This window comes from Neophocaena asiaeorientalis, unplaced genomic scaffold (assembly GCF_003031525.2).
Source record: "Neophocaena asiaeorientalis asiaeorientalis breed wild unplaced genomic scaffold, Neophocaena_asiaeorientalis_V1.1 scaffold119, whole genome shotgun sequence".
In the NCBI taxonomy this organism is placed as follows: Eukaryota; Metazoa; Chordata; class Mammalia; order Artiodactyla; family Phocoenidae; genus Neophocaena; species Neophocaena asiaeorientalis.
Genome location: NW_020175821.1, coordinates 431,612 through 450,448, shown reverse-complemented (window position 1 = coordinate 450,448; position 18,837 = coordinate 431,612). Strand labels below are relative to the sequence as shown.

Below are 18,837 nucleotides of genomic sequence, written 5' to 3'. Positions count from 1 at the left end.
ATTAACACAGAGAGCAAAAGCTAAAGTCTGTACCACATTTGCAAAGAACAGTGGATCCTGAGCACAGCTGTGAGTCGGGCAGAGGGCATGTTCCTCAGGAGCAGGCCCACCTTTGTTTCCCCAGGTGTGCACACTGAGTTGGTATCAAGGCCAAGTAGAGAAGGTAGAGCTGACCCTGCGTTCTGAGGTCACCACATGTAAATTTGCAATAAAAGAGCAGAAGTCTGCACCATGGCCCACAGGCTCCCAGAAGAGAGCCTGAGAACAATGCTCTTTGTGGCAGCACAGAAAACTGTGAGCTTGATCAGAAAGCTTTTGGGCCTGAGCCACATCCAAAGACTAAATCTCGTTTTGAGGATTTTAGCAGGGACACAGCAAAATGATGAATGAACCATGACCCAAACTCAGAACTCAACTCTCAGTCCCAATCAAATCAAATCAAGTGAACACATTTGAATAAATATTCACTGAGGGCTGAACAGGTGCCAGGCCCCCCGGAGAGGGCTGCAGAGTGGGAAGACTGGCTATAAGCAGAAAGGGCCGCTGAGTTCAGGAGCACCAGGTCCTAAGGCTGACTTCTCCGTTCCCAGCAGGGGGTGGGGCTTTCTCGTCCTGCAGATTCACAGAGAGAGTCTATCCCCAAAGCTGCTGAGATCTCAGATCTGGGGGGGGCCAGTGGGCCCACGCTACTCCCTACAATGTGGTCCTAGGTCAGAATCCAGCCTTCTCCACATGCAGCATTCCACAGGGAACACTGTGTGTGTCAGGAGAAAGGATGTTAAGAAGTTCAGCTGCTTTGTGGTTGTCTTTTCTCCTCCCCTAGTGAGAACCACAACCAGTGCAGGTGAGAAGTCTTGAGTGGGGAGTAAATATTAAGAGGAAAATGTGCCCTTTTTTCACAACTGAATATTGTCCTGTGGCACAGGTCTCCTCACAGTGCCTTCCAGACTACTCGGGAATTTCTGTCATTTAGCAAGAGACTAAAGGTTTCCCTCGGCTTAAAGTCTGAAGTGATCTTGAGCCATGGAGTCATTTATTATGATTTTACTTAGAAAGCTCCAAATGGGAAACATCAATGTTGGATACCAATAACTTCTTTAAATTAAAAAAAAAAAAAAAAGAAAATTTCAATATGGTTGTCAGGGTAAAACTAGAGTTTAAAATTTCACTTAGATGGGACCAGGTTTTCCTTTAAAAAAATGAAAGGAGTATCTTTGGGTACCTTAAAGTTGGCAAGTACCTTCTAGACTTCAGGCTTAGGAGGTTTTTAAAAACAGGAGTCTCAGAAGTCAAAGTTGCAATAGGCTGACTTTTACATTCTTAACGCAGCTGTGATATTTTTTTTTTGCCGGAAGAACTTTCGTTTCTTATTGGCAAGCATTTTTTTAGGTTCTGTTCACAAAGTAGCTTCCTGGAGTTCACAGATTTCTGATTATGAATTCAGATTCTTTGATAGAAACTTCATGATTTTAGTGCTATGGTCCAAAATAACCCAGTGACAGCTTCAGGCCAAAGGACTAAGAGAAGTCTACGAACTTAGAATACTTAGAAGTCCCCTGCATTTCACGAAAGGAGAAAGGATCACCTACGAAGAGTACGTACCTTTCCCACTGTTTTGCAAAAACCGCCAGTCTGGGTATTGGCTGAGTACAACCCCAACTCTGCCTTCTTTGCATGTTAGAAAATGGGTTTGTTACTTGGAAACATTTCTAACTTAGAGCACTCTGAATGGAAAGGTCTCTGAAACAGATACCAGAATTCCAAGGTGCTTCACATCTTTGAGATTTGAATAAAAAGACAAGAAAAAGCTGATTTGGATTACTCTCCAGAGTCTCGATAACTTTATCGACCAAGGGTGCAAGGAAAGCCACCCCCCCAAACAGAGTCTGAAGGGGCTGCCAGAAAGACTTTAGGTACAAACGATTTAAGGTTGTGTGGTCAGAGCTTCCTGGGACTAGGGAGTCCAGGCAAAGTCTTTTAACTTGGGCTCTGTTTCAAGTTAGATACTGTTTATATCCAAGAAGTAGTCATCTGCGGTAACTGAAATAATGTAATCAGTACTTAGCATGAAAGGCAAATTTATCCTGTCAAAAGTCATTACCTTGAAGGATATAAGCTGCTAACAAGGCAGCATCTGATGTTTTACAGAGGAGGCGGCCGTGGTACAGATCCCTTTTGATCTGCAGGAAGACTAAATACCTGGAGAGAAAACAGAAAATGAACTATAAAGGATTTCTTTGATTGCTTTAAAGACATAAATATGTAATATAAGCCTATCAAAATCTCTGTCAGGACACTTTTACTACATTAAAACAAAAATCTCAAAACATACCACAGAACAAATAACATTTTCCATTTCCCTGAAGGCTCTTTCAAGCACTTTGCCCTGAACTGATTTTGAAGTTCAATTCAAAACAACCTGTCAGTTTCCTTCTGTAGCTCAAAACAGAAATGGCGGGCTTCCCTGGTGGCACAGTGGTTGCGAGTCCGCCTGCCGATGCAGGGCACACGGGTTCGTGCCCCGGTCCGGGAGGATCCCACATGCCGCGGAGCAGCTGGGCCCGTGCGCCATGGCCGCTGAGCCTGCGCGTCCGGAGCCCGTGCTCCGCAACGGGAGAGGCCACAACAGTGAGAGGCCCGCGTACCGCAAAAACAAAAACCAAAACAAAAATGGCACTTCCTGGTTAAAAGCATCGTCCCCCAGTGCTGGGAGTTGGAAGGAGCCGGCCCCGCTCAATTCAGTGCCGAGAAAGAAACCTGTGTCATAAGAGAGGGGCTGATGGGGCCTCTCTCCGCCTTGGACTCTCGCTGACGTTGCCTCTTAAGAAGCAGAGAGGTGGTGAAGGAACTAGCCCTGGGGAGAGTTCTGCCTCGGCTTGCCAAGTCAATCTGTCCATATGTGGAATGGCCCTCATTATGGGCAGAGGTCAACCAGACCTCTCAGAAATTGAATAAGGTGTAAGAAGAGGCACCGGTGAAGGAAATGCACAAACTTGTGGCTAATATTTCTTCAACCGTAGGAAGCTCACCTCAGGTGGAAGCAGGCTATCAAGAACAGCTAATAGTAGCTGATGTGTATTGAACACTTACTATTTCCCAGTCCAGGACTTACACACTTGACATCAGCATCTCACCTAATTTTCCATACCACTTTGAGATATATATTGTTATTATCTCCCTTTTTTAAGATAAACTGAGGCTTAAGTGATTTTCTCATGGGCACATAACTGGTAAGTGGCAGAACCAGGATTCAAATTCAGGACTGAGGTTGGCTCTTCATCACTGTGTTATTCTACCCTCTTTGCACTATAAGTGCTTTGTAGTTTCACAAGTAATTGGGTGGACTCTGTTGCCATGGAATGCAACTGTTGATGTTGTATTCTGAAAGGTCTTTACAAGGAGTGGGGTCTCTGATGTTCACAACCTCACAGGTGCCCTGAGAAGAGCAGAGGCCTGGGGTATCACACCCTTAAGTGAGTCACCTACCACAGTGGCTCCTTGACAGGGGGTTATTTGTGGTGGTTTGAAAATATGTCCACAGGGAATTCCCTGGCGGTCCAGTGGTTAGGACTCTGCACTTTCACTGCTGAGGTCGTGGGTTCAATCCCTGGCTGGGGAACTAAGATCCCACAAGCCGCGTGGCATGGTTAAAAAAAAAAAAAAAGTTCACAAATTCCTTGATACTCCTCATTTCCAGAGGTAGAGCTTAATTCACTCCATTTGAGGGTGGGTTAGACTCAGTGGCTTGCTTCTAACAAGCAGACTAAAGCAGGAGTGGTAGTTAGTGTCTGACATCTGAGACTAGGTCATAGTGTCCCTGCAGCTTCCTCCTTGTGCTCTCCTTCTCTTGGATCACTCACTCTGCTCGAGGACACTTAAGCAGCCCTATAGAAAGGTCCATGGTGAGGAACCAAGGCGTTTTGCCAACAGCTAGCAAGGAACTGAAGCTTTCTGCCAACAGCCATGTGAGTACACCATCTTGGAACTGAATCCTCTGGTCAAGCCTTCAGATGACCACAGGCCCAGCCAACCACTTGGCTACAACCCCAGGAGAGACCCTGAGCCAGAAGCACCCAGCTAAGCCACTCCTGAATTCCTGACCCACAGACACTCAGAGATGAGAAATACTTTTAAGTGAAGTTTTGTGGCATTTTGTTAAACAGCCATAGATAACTACAGCATCCTCACAGGAGTAATGGGAATATGGTAAAATTCCCTTAAATTCCATCAGTTTGAACCAAAAAGAAATTGGGCACTCCCTGGACAACTAGAGGTGTTTCTATTGCTTCTGTTTTCAGGCTGAAGAATAAAACAGAGGATTCCATGCCCACTTGATCATGTGAAAATGCTCAAAAGAAAGAGGACCAATGACAGCACAACTTCTGGGGTGAGGAGGGGCACCAGCACGTGTCTGAGAGCTCGGGGCTTTTTGGTGAGTCAAGTCATTAAATAGAAACGAAGGCGCAATCGAACCTTTTCTCCTAAAGCTTTGCTATTCAAAGTGTGGCCCACACGACAGGGGTATCAGCAGCATCTGGGAGCTTGTTGGAAATGGAGAATTAGGCCCATCTGAGACCTACTGAATCATTTAAGCAAGACCCCCAGGTGATCTGTACATAGATTAAAATGCATGAAGCACTGTCCTAAGAAAATTCGCAAGCATCCTTCTGACCACATCAGGATGGACTGCCCTCCCCAAACCGAGGGGAAGGTGACTACTGTGGTCTGGAAGTTAACAAGAACTCCCCTTCTTATCCCAACCACTCCCACTCGGCCCCAAAGAAAACTGAAGGAAAAAGACATCGTGCAATGAGTAGTAATTTTTTAAGTTGGATCTACCAGATCAAGCTTCTCTTCACTCTGCTTCCCATGAAGAAATGCCACAGGTGTGTGGAAGGAAGGGGGCAGTGCTCTCTGCCTCTCACTGCTTCAACTCCCACCTTCCACCGGCTTTGGCAGGATGTAGCAGCAAGCCTTTGGCCTCTTACTTACAGATCACTCCCGGGGCCTGAGTTGATGCATCACTCCTCCCACACCTCTCTGCTTGTCTGTGTCCAAAATTCAGGGGCTGCATGTACAGGACTGAAGGAGATATTTCAAAGGCTCTGGATGGTGGTCCTCAATGTGGTGGTGAGAACACCCCCCACCCCGGGGAGGAGCATGTGAGAGTCAGTGTATGGGTGCTGCTGGGTTTGAAAAGGCTCCTCTAGAGCTCCAAGGGGGACACGCTCCTCCTCACAGTGAGAACCACGATAGGTGCATGACAGGTGCATGACAGGTGCCTCAGGTGAGCTGGAAAGGAAACAAGGCTTTTCCGCTGCTGGGCGGGGTTCCTTCAGACCTCAGAAGGTAGAACAGCTACAGGGAGGTCAAGGGTAAGGCCGTGGGAACACTGTCAAGCAATGGTGCAGCAACTGGAGGGGGAGGGGATGGAGGGGCAAGTCAACATCCTAAAGAAACACACCACAGTCTGCAGAGGACGAGATGAGCTCAGGAAAGAATCAACTGACAGTTACACTAGGGGTCCCCCCTCCCTTTTCTCCCCCAGCAGCTTCCGTCAAGCTTTGTGTTTTGTTCATTTAAGGAGGTAACCAATGACTCAGTGTTGTTGGTCATGAAAATACATCCCACATGACTCATAGCATCCTTAGACCTATTCCCAAGAGGCCCTGGCATGGTCTCCCCTGTGACATAAGGGCCTAAGGAAGACTATCTTGTTGCCTGAGTCATTGTCACCAGGGCCACTGAGTTGCCAGGCAAGGGATCAGCCTGCTTATAATGAGCAGCTCATAATGAGCAGGCTGGTTGGGCTCCCCAGTCTCAGACCCTCATAGTAGGAGTTACAGAGCCTAACTCTCGCATTTTATAGCTGAGGAAACAGAACCCGCATGGTGATTCAGTGAGCTATGGTTAGGGAGAAAAGGGTCCTAAATGAAGTCAGGGGAACTCTTTGTCATCAGAGAGAAATTCTCACTGGAATGAAAAAGAAATCAGCTTTAGACCAGATTTAAGACAAAAAGCTTTCTCTTTAGGACACTTTTTTGGTTAAACTTTGCCTATCTCCTTCTGGCTTCAAAGAGGCTTTACCTCACCTCCATTTTTGTTTAAATGCCAGGTTGTCCTAAATTGATGGAGGACCATCCAAAGGCAGAGTGTGTGAGAGCCTAAAAGACGACCAAGGAGGGCTTCCCTGGTGGCGCAGTGGTTGAGAATCCACCTGCCAGTGCAGGGGACACGGGTTCGAGCCCTGGTCTGGGAACATCCCACATGCCGTGGAGCAACTAAGCCGATGCACCACAACTACTGAGCCTGCGCTCTGGAGCCTGTGAGCCACAACTACTGAAGCCCGTGCGTGTAGAGCCAGTGGCAACAAGAGAAGCCACTGCAATCAGAAGCCCACGTGCTACAATGAAGAGTAGCCCCCGCTCGCCGTAACTAGAGAAAGCCCGCATGTGGCAACAGAGACCCAATGCAGCCAAAAAAAAAAAAAAAAAGAGAGAGATTCTTCAGGGTTTAAAAAAAAAAAAAGATGACCAAGAAAAACCTATGTATTTCTGGAACATGTACATCCAAGGAACTGGCTTTGGCATTCTGATTTCTGATATCAGAGGATGGGGATGAATCCAGAGATGTTTCCACAATTAAAGGTTCTGAACTCTGGAAAGCACTGGCAGCTCCTGAAGAGTTTCTTCCAAAAGATCCTTTGGCCCTGTCTTCCTTCATTAGATTCTTTGCCTCTGGTTTCCTCTATTTTCTGCCATCCCTTTTCCTAACTATGATCACGTTTAGTATGTCTTCCTCCCCCAAACTAGACTGCGGGCTCCTTGGAGTTAGAGAATACGCTTTGTCACTTTTAATATTCTTCTAGAAAGCCTATACATCCTGTGCCTATTCACGTTACCTCCCACCCACCCATCCACTCATTCATTCATCCATCCATCCATTTATCCATCCAACCACCAACCCATCCATCCATCCATCCATCCATTCAACCATCCCTCTATCCGTCCATCCAACCTCCCATCCATCTATCCATCTAGTTCTGAGCACACACATGTGCCAGGTACAGCCACAGGTGCTGGGAATACAGCAGAGAACGAAGCAGAGTCCCTACTCTTAGGGAGCTTACATTCCAGTGGAGAGAGACAATATAGCAGTGATTTACTGAGTGCATGCTGTGTGCCACACACTGTACTGTTTAACACGCACTCTTTCAGCAATTCTATGAGGTGACTACTGTTTTTATCCCTGTCTCATACATGAGGAAAGGGAGTGATCAGAGATATTGTTGCTTGCCTTGTACACATCTAGTTAAAGAACCACCTGGGATTTGAACTCAGATCTTTTTGATTCCTTCTCCCAGGATTGGCACACTAAACCTGCCACCAGAGTCCCCAGTGAGATAAAATAACATTTTATTGGAACAGAGCCAGGCTCATTCATGTATGTACTGTCTGTGGCTGCTTTCGCATTACAATGGTAGAACAGATTAGTTGCGACAGAGACCATATGGCCCACAAAGCCTAAAATACTTACTATCTGGTCTTTTACAGAAAAAGTTTGCCAACCCATCTTAGCCTACGCTAGGCTCAAGTGATGTTCACTGATGGAATACATTACCTATAAACTCTATTAACTTTTTTTAAAAAAATAAATGACCTGAAAAGTCTATTAACATTTTTTGAGCACCTGCTCAAACATGTGTCAGGCAGTTTGCTTCCTTGGAAGGCGGGGCCCCATGTGCACTCAGTTTCCTTCTATTACTTGATCTTTCAATGAGTTCGAACACCTGCAGCCCTTGTTAAAAGCTAAATCTGGTGCCTATCTGGTGCCTAATCCCCATTTTCTCTGCCTTGTCTCTAGCTCAGACAAGAAAATCTATTTATTTATTTAAAAAATGACAAAAGAGATTAATCAGGATTTGGCAACTAAATTTATCATCTGGGAAGAGTCCAAGAGATAAATTGAAGCACAGTTCTTCTTCATCCCCTCCTCTAAGCCTGGCTTTATGGGAGTAGCTGAGATGGCAGCGAAATTTAGGACTGATATTGCCAGGGAAAAAACCACACTGACAGCTAAATTAGTTTGGCAGGAAGGTGGGGTGGAGAGCTCTAAGCCAGTAATGAATTATGGGTATTGAATGAGGCCGGGGCAGGTACCCACTCTTTTAAGAGCAGCAGGGATGTGAATGAGGATAAAGACGCAGCGAAGACCAGGGCCTCCACAGAACACCTCAGGGAGGGGGAGGCACAAAGACTCCAAATCAGGCCCAGGCACCTTGAGGTCCGCACACCTGACAACGCTTGGAAAATGCCCTCTAGGGAAGGAAGGCTGGTGAGGCAGAGAGCAAGGGGAAAATAGTCGAGGATGATGGGCACAGCTGCATGCGGAAGGGGCAGGAGCTCACACGCTTGCCAGTGTCTTTGAAGTTTGCTGACTTGGAGAGAGGCCTGGCCATGGCTTTCCCAGTCCTCACAAGTTAGCTGCTTAAGTGTTAGGACTCTAGCTAGGACAGAAAAGGAGTGGGGATTATCACATAAACAAGGGAGAAAAGCCAGAACCAACTGTACTTGTGCCCCATGCAGAGCCCCTGAGGTCCACGGACCATGTAATTGACCTGGCAGTAAACAGTGAGCCTTTGCTCAGTGCCAGGCTCCCTGGGGGGTGTATTAAGAAGTACACAACCCCATGTAGTGATTAATCCTCCCAACGAAGCTGGGAGGTACTATTACTATCCTCATTTTATAAATAAGGGATCTGAAGGTCAGAGAAGTTAACTATTTTATGTCCAAGGCCACATAGCCAAGAAGTAGCAGAAACAGGATCTGAGCCTCCTGGTCTATGCTGCTCCTTGGGTAGGAGGGTCTGTACATTAGCATCATGTAGTGACATTTGTTTTAGAAAATTGTATTGTTAAGACCTCCTCCTGGGACTTCCCTGGCAGTCCAGTGGTTTAGACTTTGCCTTCCAAAGCAGGGGGTGTGGGTTTGATCCCCGGTCAGGGAGCTAAGATCCCACATGCCTCACAGCTAAAAAAACCAACACATAAAACAGAAGCAATACTGTAACAAATTTAATAAAGACTTTGGAAATGGTCCACACATCAAAAAGAAATCTTAAAAAAGAAAAAGACCTCCTCCTAAGGGCCAAGAGAACTATATATTTTTGTCCTTTAATCAAATCAGAAAGCCGTGTGTCTGTCGTGCTGTCACTGGCAGCCCTCTGAGTTGTTAGACCAAACCCTCTCATCCTTACTGTTGGTCCAGTGAGGTGCAGAAAAGGTGATCCTGATGCGAGGTGTTAGGAGGCTAGGTGCTAGGCTCTCAACAAAGTTGTGTTAAATCTGCCCTGACATGTGGACAGGAGCGTGGACTTCTGGGTCTGCCCTGGCACCATCACCTCTTTCAGGAGAGAAAGGTGGGGAGGGAGGGAGGGAGGAAAGGAAAGGGGGGAGGGGGAGGGAAGCGGGGAAGGAGGGGCAGGTACAGAACTGTGGCAAGCACTCTGGAAGTCATGAGCAGGGCAGGCTAGTGCTTTACCAAAACTCCTCTCTGTTTAAGTTGTTAAACACAGTGGTTCTACCCTTACTCTCCTGCCTAAAGCTACAGGATTGCTCATTAATATGGATGAGCTTGGTTTTCACAGGCAAAGTAGGGGCCACACCCACTTCCACATGGATGAGCAGAGCCTGCAGTTTCCCTGTGCCCAGTAAGGAGCACGCGACTTGGTTGTAACTACACACTTCACTGTCCTCAGTGCTTTAAAGTGGGTGGTGGGTGCACTCAGAGCATCTGGAGGAAACAACTTTCCTGATCCTTTTGATTCCTTCGCAAGATTCTCCTCAACCTCCACTGGGGCTCATGTGGAGTTCGGGATCTAGAAATAGGTCTCAAGGCCTTAGAGGACAAGCAGTCTCTACACTGGCAATGGCCTCGTCCCAATCTTTGCTGTCTGTAAGGCTTTAGGGAGTGGGGGCAGAGCTGGCAGAGCTGTCTCTTCCATGGCTCTAGGATTCCCTGGCATCATCTCTTCACCTCGGGCTCCACCCTTTACAAGGTAACATCAAGGTTTTGCTAATGTCCAAATTACATCTTTCTAATATAAAAATTAAGATCCCATTTCAGAGAGTTCTAAATCTCTGAGGTCAGACTTTTAGAGTGAATTTGGCTTAGATACACAAAACCCTTGGGGGAGCTTTGAAGCTCCAATTCATTGACCCTCTTGTAGGATGGTGTGGGCACAGAGGTTCTTTCTCATCCCCAAGTGGTGCTGGATGAGACAGGATTCATTCCCTGTAGCTGCCTGCCACAGAACACGATCCCCACAATGAAGAGTTTATCACGGGCCTGATCCATAAGCACATGGGAGGTCACCCACTTGGATTTAAAATCTTCAGTGTTACCCAGCTCGTTTTTCAGCGTCCTGCTTTGCCATTTCCCAAGTACATTAGGCCGCTGGAGTCTATTTCAAGCCCCCAAATAAGCAGCAACACGGCCGTCTCCAAAAACATCCATGGTGGCCACATCATTGGTAAAAGAAAAAATGCTTTTGATTAATTCATTACTCCAGACTCTTTTGCAGATGACCAGTTTAAGGTGAAGTATTCTTTTTTTTTTTTTTTTTTTAACTGTGTTCCCTGCATTGGCAGGTGGACTCTCAACCACTGCGCCACCAGGGAAGCCCTAAGGTGAAGTATTCTTAAAGGAAAGAAGCTCACTCCGTTGCAGTTCTGCTGAGGGGATGAGCAAAGAGAGCATGTGGAAATGAAATATAGAAGTAAGGCTATATTTAGGAAGAATTCCTTGCCTATCAGAGTTGGGAGCTTCCAAAGTAGAGGATCTAGGAAGCTACAGTCCCTCTTTCCTATCCTCTCCAACAAGTCTTAGAGGCTGAGGGACATGGGCTCAGCCTTACCTGGTTATTTCTTCTTTCAGGGCAGCAGGGTCTGCAGGGTAAAACTTCACGCGGAAACACATGGTGAATGGAGGCTGGGCTGCAGAGAAAAAGAGGTGCCCATCGGGAAGACCTTCCCAGGAAGATGACTGGGCTCCCCGCCCCACTGGGATGCACAGGTCTCTGAACCATCTGAAGAAAATCTTCACATGTTTAGGGCCAACTTACACTTAGAACAGTGGAAAATTCCCAAGACTCACTGCAAGTGGGAGGTTTCCTCCCACCCTCCCCAGGGGTGAGGCTTCCATCTTTTCATGGACAATACTTACATCTCAACTGCTTCCCCACAGACTTTGTAAACTCCAACCAATGCTGAAACAGAGAACACAGAACAAGAAAGCCCTAATGAGAAGCAGTGTCAAATATAACTTGTTTTATTCAATTTAAAAAACTAGACAGATTGTAGCCCAGGGTGAAAGCAGCTCAGAAGCTTGTGATATGTAGGCTTGGAGAGTACAGAATGATATGATTTTCTGAAATAAGCTCCCCATGGAACCAGCTGTGAAGGGGGGAAGAGATCCAGCTTCAGATGCCATTTCTGGGCTTCCCTGGCAATGCCGCCTTCCAACGTAGGGCGCCAGAGTTCCAAGCCATGTTTCTGGCATGCCCGTAGGCACAAATGAATGCACCTATGTGTGATGGGGACAGAGCCCCACCTGGATTTTTAGTAGGGAAATACTCCCTTTAATGGGTTGTGTTTGTGTTATGCAGTGGGGACAGGATGACACACAGAGGCTATTGGTAGCAGCTCTAGAAAGCACTGGCAGGTGGAATTTCATAAATGTTGAGAAGGCAGGGATGGCTGGTGTATATCTGATCTTTGTTTGAGCAACGCATTGCCAACCCTTGTGTTAGGGAATACATCCTCAGGATTCCTTGGCATCCAGGGATGTTTAAAATCTAAGTCTCATAAGATAACTAACCACAATCAATGTGTAGTATCCTGTTTCCCCTGGATTTTCACAGAGGCAGGACATAGTAGCAATGCATTTTTTCCCATGGCACTTACGTTTGGGAAAGGAAGCAACGAGAATGTTCTATATCAGTTTCCCACTTCTACATGGATGCCTTATAAAATGCACTATTGATGCTTGTTGCTTTTATGATAATCAGGAACCTTGCTAATTTGCAGAGAGCTAGAACTGTTGATATTTGGGGCTTGATTATCTGGAAGTAGCTTAAAACCACTGCTCTGTGAGGGCAGAAAATTCTATCTTGTTTACCACTGTATCACTGGTGCCCAGCTCAGTGTTCAATGTGCAGCTGTAGAACAGGAGAAGGAACCAGGTCCACACCTCCCTCTTTTCTGACTACTCCTATTTAGTAAAACGTCTGGCAGAGTCCTCCCTCTGGCAGGAAAGCAGGCAGGGCCACGCAGACGCATCCTGGCCTCCCTCGATGCCCAGCTCTCACCTTCTGGGCTGGGCCGTGGGTCACACAGTTAATGGACCCACCAAGAGCTAGTTCTCCTGTCAGCTCCACATGGATAATCTGGGCTGACATCCTGCTCTCTTGCTTCCTCTGATCTGAGTTCCCACGAGGCTGGCAACTCATTATAGCCACTCAGTGTGGTTAAGAGGTCCTTCTCACATTACACGGCCCACCGCGGCTTGGCTTCACAGGGAAGCAAAGGCAAGGAGATGAAACTGCATGGAAACAACTGGGGTTCCAGACCATGCCTGTGACGGTGGAGGAGGCCTGTCTGTGTGGAGCACACCAGAATTTTGGACAGTGAGAAGAACACAGCAAGTGTCGGGGACTCAGAAAACTAAATGCCCTGAGGCACTGGACCGATAGATTAAAATAAATAAACGAAGATAGATAGAAGCTAAGTGCAATGATAGATCCATTATCAGCAGAAGGCAGAGAGGCTGAATGACGAAAGGCTATTCCCCTTGGCAATAGCAGGAGAGAAGACTTTAGTTTGCACTGGAGTGTGAGCTCCAGAAAGGAGTGAGGCTGGAGGAGACCGGGAGCAGGTGGAAAGAAGGCGGAAAGCTTGTCCAAGAGAGGGTCTGGTAGAGAAATCTTGACAGGATCCTCCAAATATGGTGATGGCCAGAGTTACCTTCTGCAGCTGTCTGCCTATATCTGGGTCCCAGAATCACTAGCAAATTGATAACATTGGGTTGGGGAGTTGGGGTCAGGAGAAGAGTAAAAAGAAGGTTCAGAGAGCAGAGCTTCCTCCTGCATTTGGGTGAAGGAGCCAAGGTGGTACAATCTTCAGACTCTGGGGGCTTGGAGGGGAGGGTGAGAATAGTCTGAGACCAGGGCCTGAGTCAGGAACAGGGGAGAGGGAGTGAGGGCAGCTCCTCCAGGAGGGACCAGAGAAATCCCAGACCCCATGGAGACCCCTGCAGAGCAAGCGATGATGGGATGGATGTGAACGCTGGGCTCTGCCGCCCTGGTGCTCAGGGGAAGAGGTCTGGGGTGGGGCGGCGCAGGGAGCTCATCTCCTCCATCTCTATCGTGATCAGTTGATCTAGGACAATTCTTTACAGGTCCATTACCCCACAGCTCTCAAGGACCCTCTCAAGCCTCCCTGCTCTCCTTAAACCCTCAATAAAAGCACAGAATCATGTCACTTTAGAGGCTATAGGGTATGAATTCAGCATGGAACCCCCAGAAACCACACAGGCTCTGGCATCAGGCAGGTCTGAGCAGGAGACAGGCTTTGCCACTTGCCTTGGGCAAGTTACATAACCTGTCCGAGACCGTCCACTCATCTGGAGAATGGATGGTATAACTGCGGATACTCATCTCATTCATGGTAAGGATGGAATAACACATGTGAAGCTCTTCGCTTCGTGCCTGATACACCTCATCACTCAACGTCCATTGGCTGAAAGATCTAGATTTGTGCCCAGCGTGGAGCCTGGCACAAAGGAGTCACTCCGTGAAAGTTTATTTCTCCTTTTCCCCATTTCCTTATTTTTCTCTGTCTCCTTTGGCTTTTAATCTTTGTCATCTCAACATACTCTCTTATCCTCCTCAAGCACATGCTGATCCAACTAAAAAATAATGAACAGGATACATTTTACCCTTTTTTCTTCATATGCCAACTGCCTTTGGGAGATGAAGAGACCTTGGGGTAACTGGTCTTCCTTCTTAAGGAGAAACAGCTCTGACTCCCAAAAATAAACAAAGTACAACAACAAAATCCCTTTGTAAAAACAGTCTAAGACTCTACCATTACAGAGTGAATGGACACCTAGAGCACGTGAGGACATGTAGCTTCCTGGTGTCGTGGCACTTTGGGGGGTCTTATACTATCGTCCAGAGCTAAGGATAGTATTTATGCCAAGACAGTGGGGCCTTTACAGGGTGAGGGGCTGACCTCAACACTCCTCAAACACTGGTGATGCTCAAAATTCTGCTGAGCCAGGAGGAATGAAACATGGCAGCAAAGTGGGGCACGGCTTGTCAAACGAAACAGATTCAGGCTTTGGTTTCTTTCCTACAGCTCAAGTCTTCAGCATAAAACCCTAAATGTGATCTGGAGACACAGCGGTTCAGAGCATCAAACAACAAAACAACACCTGGGGACTTCTGTGGTGGTGCAGTGGTTAAGAATCCGCCTGCCAATGCAGGGGACGCGGGTTCGATCCCTAGTCCGGGAAGATCCCACATGCTGCAGAGCAACTAAGCCCATGCACCACAACTACTGAGTCTGCGCTCTAGAGCCCGCGAGCCACAACTACTGAGCCCACGTGCTGCAACTACTGAAGCCCGTGTATCTAGAGCCTGTGTTCCGCAACAAGAGAAGTCACTGCAGTTAGAAGCCTGCTCACTGCAACGAAGAGTAGCCCCTGCTCGCTGCAAACAGATAAAGCCTGGGAGCAGCAATGAAGACCTGATGCAGCCAAATAATTAGTAAATGAATGAATGAAACAAAAAACACAACCTGATTCTGGCCTGGAGAGGGAGTTACCTGTGGCCCTGGGCACTGGTGGGAGGCTGCACCCTCCGGGGCTCCAAGGTCCCCAGTGGTGACAGAGATGAAGCTTATGTTTGGAGCTATGAAAAAAATGTGTGGACCCATGAAAGGGGGGCCCTCTGGGGCTCGTGGTGACAGTGCTTTTGGAGGATGGTAGACGACAGTGGGTGTGGGGAAGGGAGGCAGTGAGGCCTGAATGCTTCTGCATACTTTCCCACTTCGGTGGGGATGCCAGAGAGAACCTTCCCACACAGAGCAAAGGGCTGATGGACGGAAGTTATAGGAACTGCAGGTGTGGGCCTGAAGGGTAGCTGGGCAAGTGGAGGGCAGGAACATGGCACTATAACCCACTAACTCACCCACTCATCATCCCTTCAGCAGATATTTATTGAGAATCCACCGCATTCTAGGCCCTGTGCTAGTTCCATGGGTTACAGTGATGAATGAGATAAAGTCCATGCCCTCGTGGAACTCATATTTTTGCAAGGAACACAGGTAATCAAACAGGCGATACCAGCATGGTGTAATAAGTTCTACTCCAATAGGGGTAGAACAGGGCACATGGGGGCACATCAGAGGGGCCCCTCAGTCAGAGTAGGGGTTAGGGAAGGCTTCCGGGAAGAAGTCAAAGCCTAAGCTGAGACCTTACACGTGAGAAGGAGTTAGCCAGAAGGAAAGTGTGGAGAGTAGAGAAGTGAGGAAAGGGGAAGCGATGTTCCAGAGGAGAACTGTACAGGTGAAGGCTCTGAAGAGGAGAAGTCTGACGTGTGTGGAGAGCCACAGTATCATCTGGTAGGGCCACAGCAGGGTGGAGACGGTTGGGGAGATGAAGCTGGAGGAGTAGTCAGGGGCCTTGTTTCTGTATCTGTCCAGAATATCACAGTCCTTGTCAATGCCTTGTGTCTGTAGAGCCGCCCACGTTGTGTAGAGCAGAACAAGAACTGCAGGATTTGCAAGGGCTGAAAAGCCCGCGTCAGTTCGGCTCCATCTCTGTCCTGCCCAGATTGGGTTCTTGTGGCACTCAGGTGAGACCCTTCCTAACCAGAACAAGGCGAATCAGCCCATTTACTAGAGACGGGCAGGACAGCCTCAGCCTGTGACCTGGGCTCTGAGACCACAACACCTGCCCAGCTGCCCTGACTCTAACTGGGCAGCTTTGGGCAAATCACTTCAGCTCTCGAGGCTGCCATTTCAGCATCTAAAAAACGATGGACCACTCCGGCTGAGCTCTGCTACAGGGTCTTCCACGTCTCACAATATGATCTGAAGAGATGACACCGAACTGCAGGGTCCGGTTGGTCCCCGACTCCTGCGGCTAAACTCTGAACATGAGTGACACAGACAGTTCAGGGCCTCAGGCTTACTGACCAACCCTCTCCTCCAACTGTGCTTTGAATATTGACTTACCCGCTGCTTATCAGGGTCCACAAAGCGGATCCCAAAATAGTCTTTCTCAAGCAGATTCAGGTGGTGGCAAAGAAGGTCAAACAGGTATTGGCCTTTGGCATCTCTCTGCAAAGAAAGCAAGCTCCATTGAGAAATGGGCGGGCTTCTTCAGTGTAACTTTGTTTTGATGGTCATTAAAAATCGTTTGTAACAGTTGCATGAGGATGTGAAAGGGGCACATGTCCATAACTATGTCCTCCATATTGTGATGGATTCAACATTCTCAGGAATTCTGAGGCTTTCAGCACCTGGAAGGAGCCCAAGAACCCTTCCTTCTACAAAGATGACAGAGAAGGCAGATAAGAGTCAGGTAGGCCCAGTTCCCACCTATAATGCACACAGCGTTCCTCTGGACTGTCGTGTGGAACTCACCAAGTCCAGCTGGCTCTGCCTCTAAAGTGCATCATGAATCCTCCTGCTTCTCTGCATCCCCATCACCAACTCCCTAGGTGAAGCCACCACCACCTCTCAACTGGACCACGGCCAGAGCCTACTAGCCAGTCCTCTGCTTCTGTGCTCACCCTCTCTCCACATGGCGGCCAGGGTGACTGCAATTTAGACAAACTGTCTTTTTTTAATGAATAAGTAATACAGGCACGTAGTAAGATATTCAAACTTACAAAAGAATATACTATGAAGAGTCTCCCTTTTACCTATGCTGCAGTTCCCCATCCCCAGAAGCAAACCCTCACCAGCTTCTTGGGTATCCTTAATGAGGTTACTTTATACACGGGCAAGCCTATATACATATACATCTCCTGTTTTAAAAAGACATTAGCAGCATATTTTATACTGTATTCTGCTTCTTGGGATTTTTCCCCACGTAGGGTATCTTGTGACTCTTTCTGTAGCAGCACATATAGATATGCCTCACAGCTCTTAACTGCAGCGAGCACACAGTGATCTTTAATGACTTTGCCACTCCTGTGTGACACTGTCAGCAAGGGGCTTCTCTTGCTCTCCGAATAAAATCCAAGCTCTGACCGCGGCCTCCAAGGCCCTACATGACCTGGCTCCTGCCTCCTCTCTGAACTCACCCCAAATCATTCTTCTCACCACTCTCCGGCCACCATCTCTCTGTTCCTGAGCATGCCAAGGCTTTTCTGCCTCTGTGTCTTTGTACCCCCCTCTGCCTGGGATGCCCTTCCTCCAGCTCTTCATCTCCTTGAGGTCTCAACTCAAATGTCCTTGCTGCAGAGAGGTCTTTCCCTACAGAACAGCCCCTCCCTGTCACTGTCTATCTCATTTATTTATCCTGTTTATTTCCTTCATGGCACTGACTGTCATTATCTTGTTGATTTGTTTACTTATTTATCATCTGCTCCCTTTCTACACCATACTTTTCATGAGGGTAGGAGCCCTCCCCCAGAATTTAGCACAGGGCTTGGCATATGGCCGGTGTGTCCTCAATAATTATTTGTTGAATCAATGGATAGAAGGTGGAGGGGTGGCTAAAAGGTTTTACGCAATGTCAAGAAATTAGGCCATTTCTAAACCCATAACCTTCTCTTCAGGGACCTGCCTGGGTATCTCTGATGAGCTGGGAGAATGACTTGCAGGGAAGTGTCAGAACAGCTGGAGCTCTGCAAGACAGCATCTCTGGGCCTGTCCCCAGTGGTCTCCACAGCTCAGCTGAGATGCTCGTCTCTGGTGGGTCTGTGTTTAATTCCGCATGCAAATCAAGGTGGTCTTATAAGATCCAAACTATCTCACCTATGATAAGGCCCAAGGCCATGGGTAATTACAGAAGGACCTGGCCCTGCTCCTGGAATGGACAGATCTTTAAGACCTCAAAAGGTTTACCCCTCACCTCTGTCCCTTCTGCCAGCTCACCCTATACTTTGCCAAGGAGAACTAGGGCAGGATATCAGATCTCTCAGCAAGTATCTTAAGAAGCTTACCCTTGCAGGATTGGAAGGATGAGTGAGTGGACAGCTCAACTAAGGAAGGTGGTGCCATGTGGGCACCTCCCCTGCTCTTCTGCCGGCCTCACACTCCCGCCCACAACATAACCTTGAGGCAGCTGGCCCCATTCTTACACCCTTCTGTCTCCCACCAGCAAGAGCTACTCTCACAACAGAGCCTTGTTATGAATCACACGGGGACTTCAGGGCAGTGGGCCACAAACCAGGTCTTTCAAAGGACTCCGTCAACAACTGTCACTGTGGGCAGGGGCTGTCAACTCTTTCCTTACTGATGCCCCAGAGTGTGGGAAGAGTTTAAAGTCATTTTTAAGGTTCTGGGAACAGAGAAAATATGCTTAACCCTGTCTCAAGCAGCATGTCCTGTACTATTATCTCTCTCAAAGCAATTGAAATGGAATACTAAGAGACAGTTGCATATTATGAATATTTTTCTCTACAAATTGTCCTTTGCACCAAGCTGGCTACTGTACTGTGATCAGCTGGGGTGATTTTTTTGTTTTTAATTGAAGTATAGTTGATTTACATATTATGTTAGTTTCAGGTGAACAGCACAGTGATTCAGTACTTTTGCAGATT

At 47.6% G+C, this 18,837-nt stretch overlaps 1 protein-coding gene across 4 annotated transcripts in view; it reads right to left on the bottom strand.

The window, feature by feature from the left end:
* The window catches only part of FRMD5 (FERM domain containing 5), a 46,742-nt gene extending 29,343 nt beyond the window's left edge, over positions 1 to 17,399 (bottom strand). For 2 of the 4 annotated variants that reach the window (XM_024732376.1, XM_024732375.1), the window contains exons 1-4: positions 16,298 to 16,402; positions 11,223 to 11,265; positions 10,915 to 10,993; positions 2,102 to 2,199 (exon numbers count right to left, since the gene is read on the bottom strand). In XM_024732376.1, coding sequence (XP_024588144.1) covers positions 2,102 to 2,199; positions 10,915 to 10,976 — 160 coding nt within the window. In that variant the 5' untranslated portion in view covers positions 10,977 to 10,993; positions 11,223 to 11,265; positions 16,298 to 16,402. Of the gene's footprint in view, positions 1 to 2,101; positions 2,200 to 10,914; positions 10,994 to 11,222; positions 11,266 to 16,297; positions 16,403 to 17,373 lie in introns of those variants that run through there. The other 2 variants (XM_024732373.1, XM_024732374.1) reach the window with 2 other exon arrangements.
* Positions 17,400 to 18,837: the final 1,438 nt, after the last annotated feature.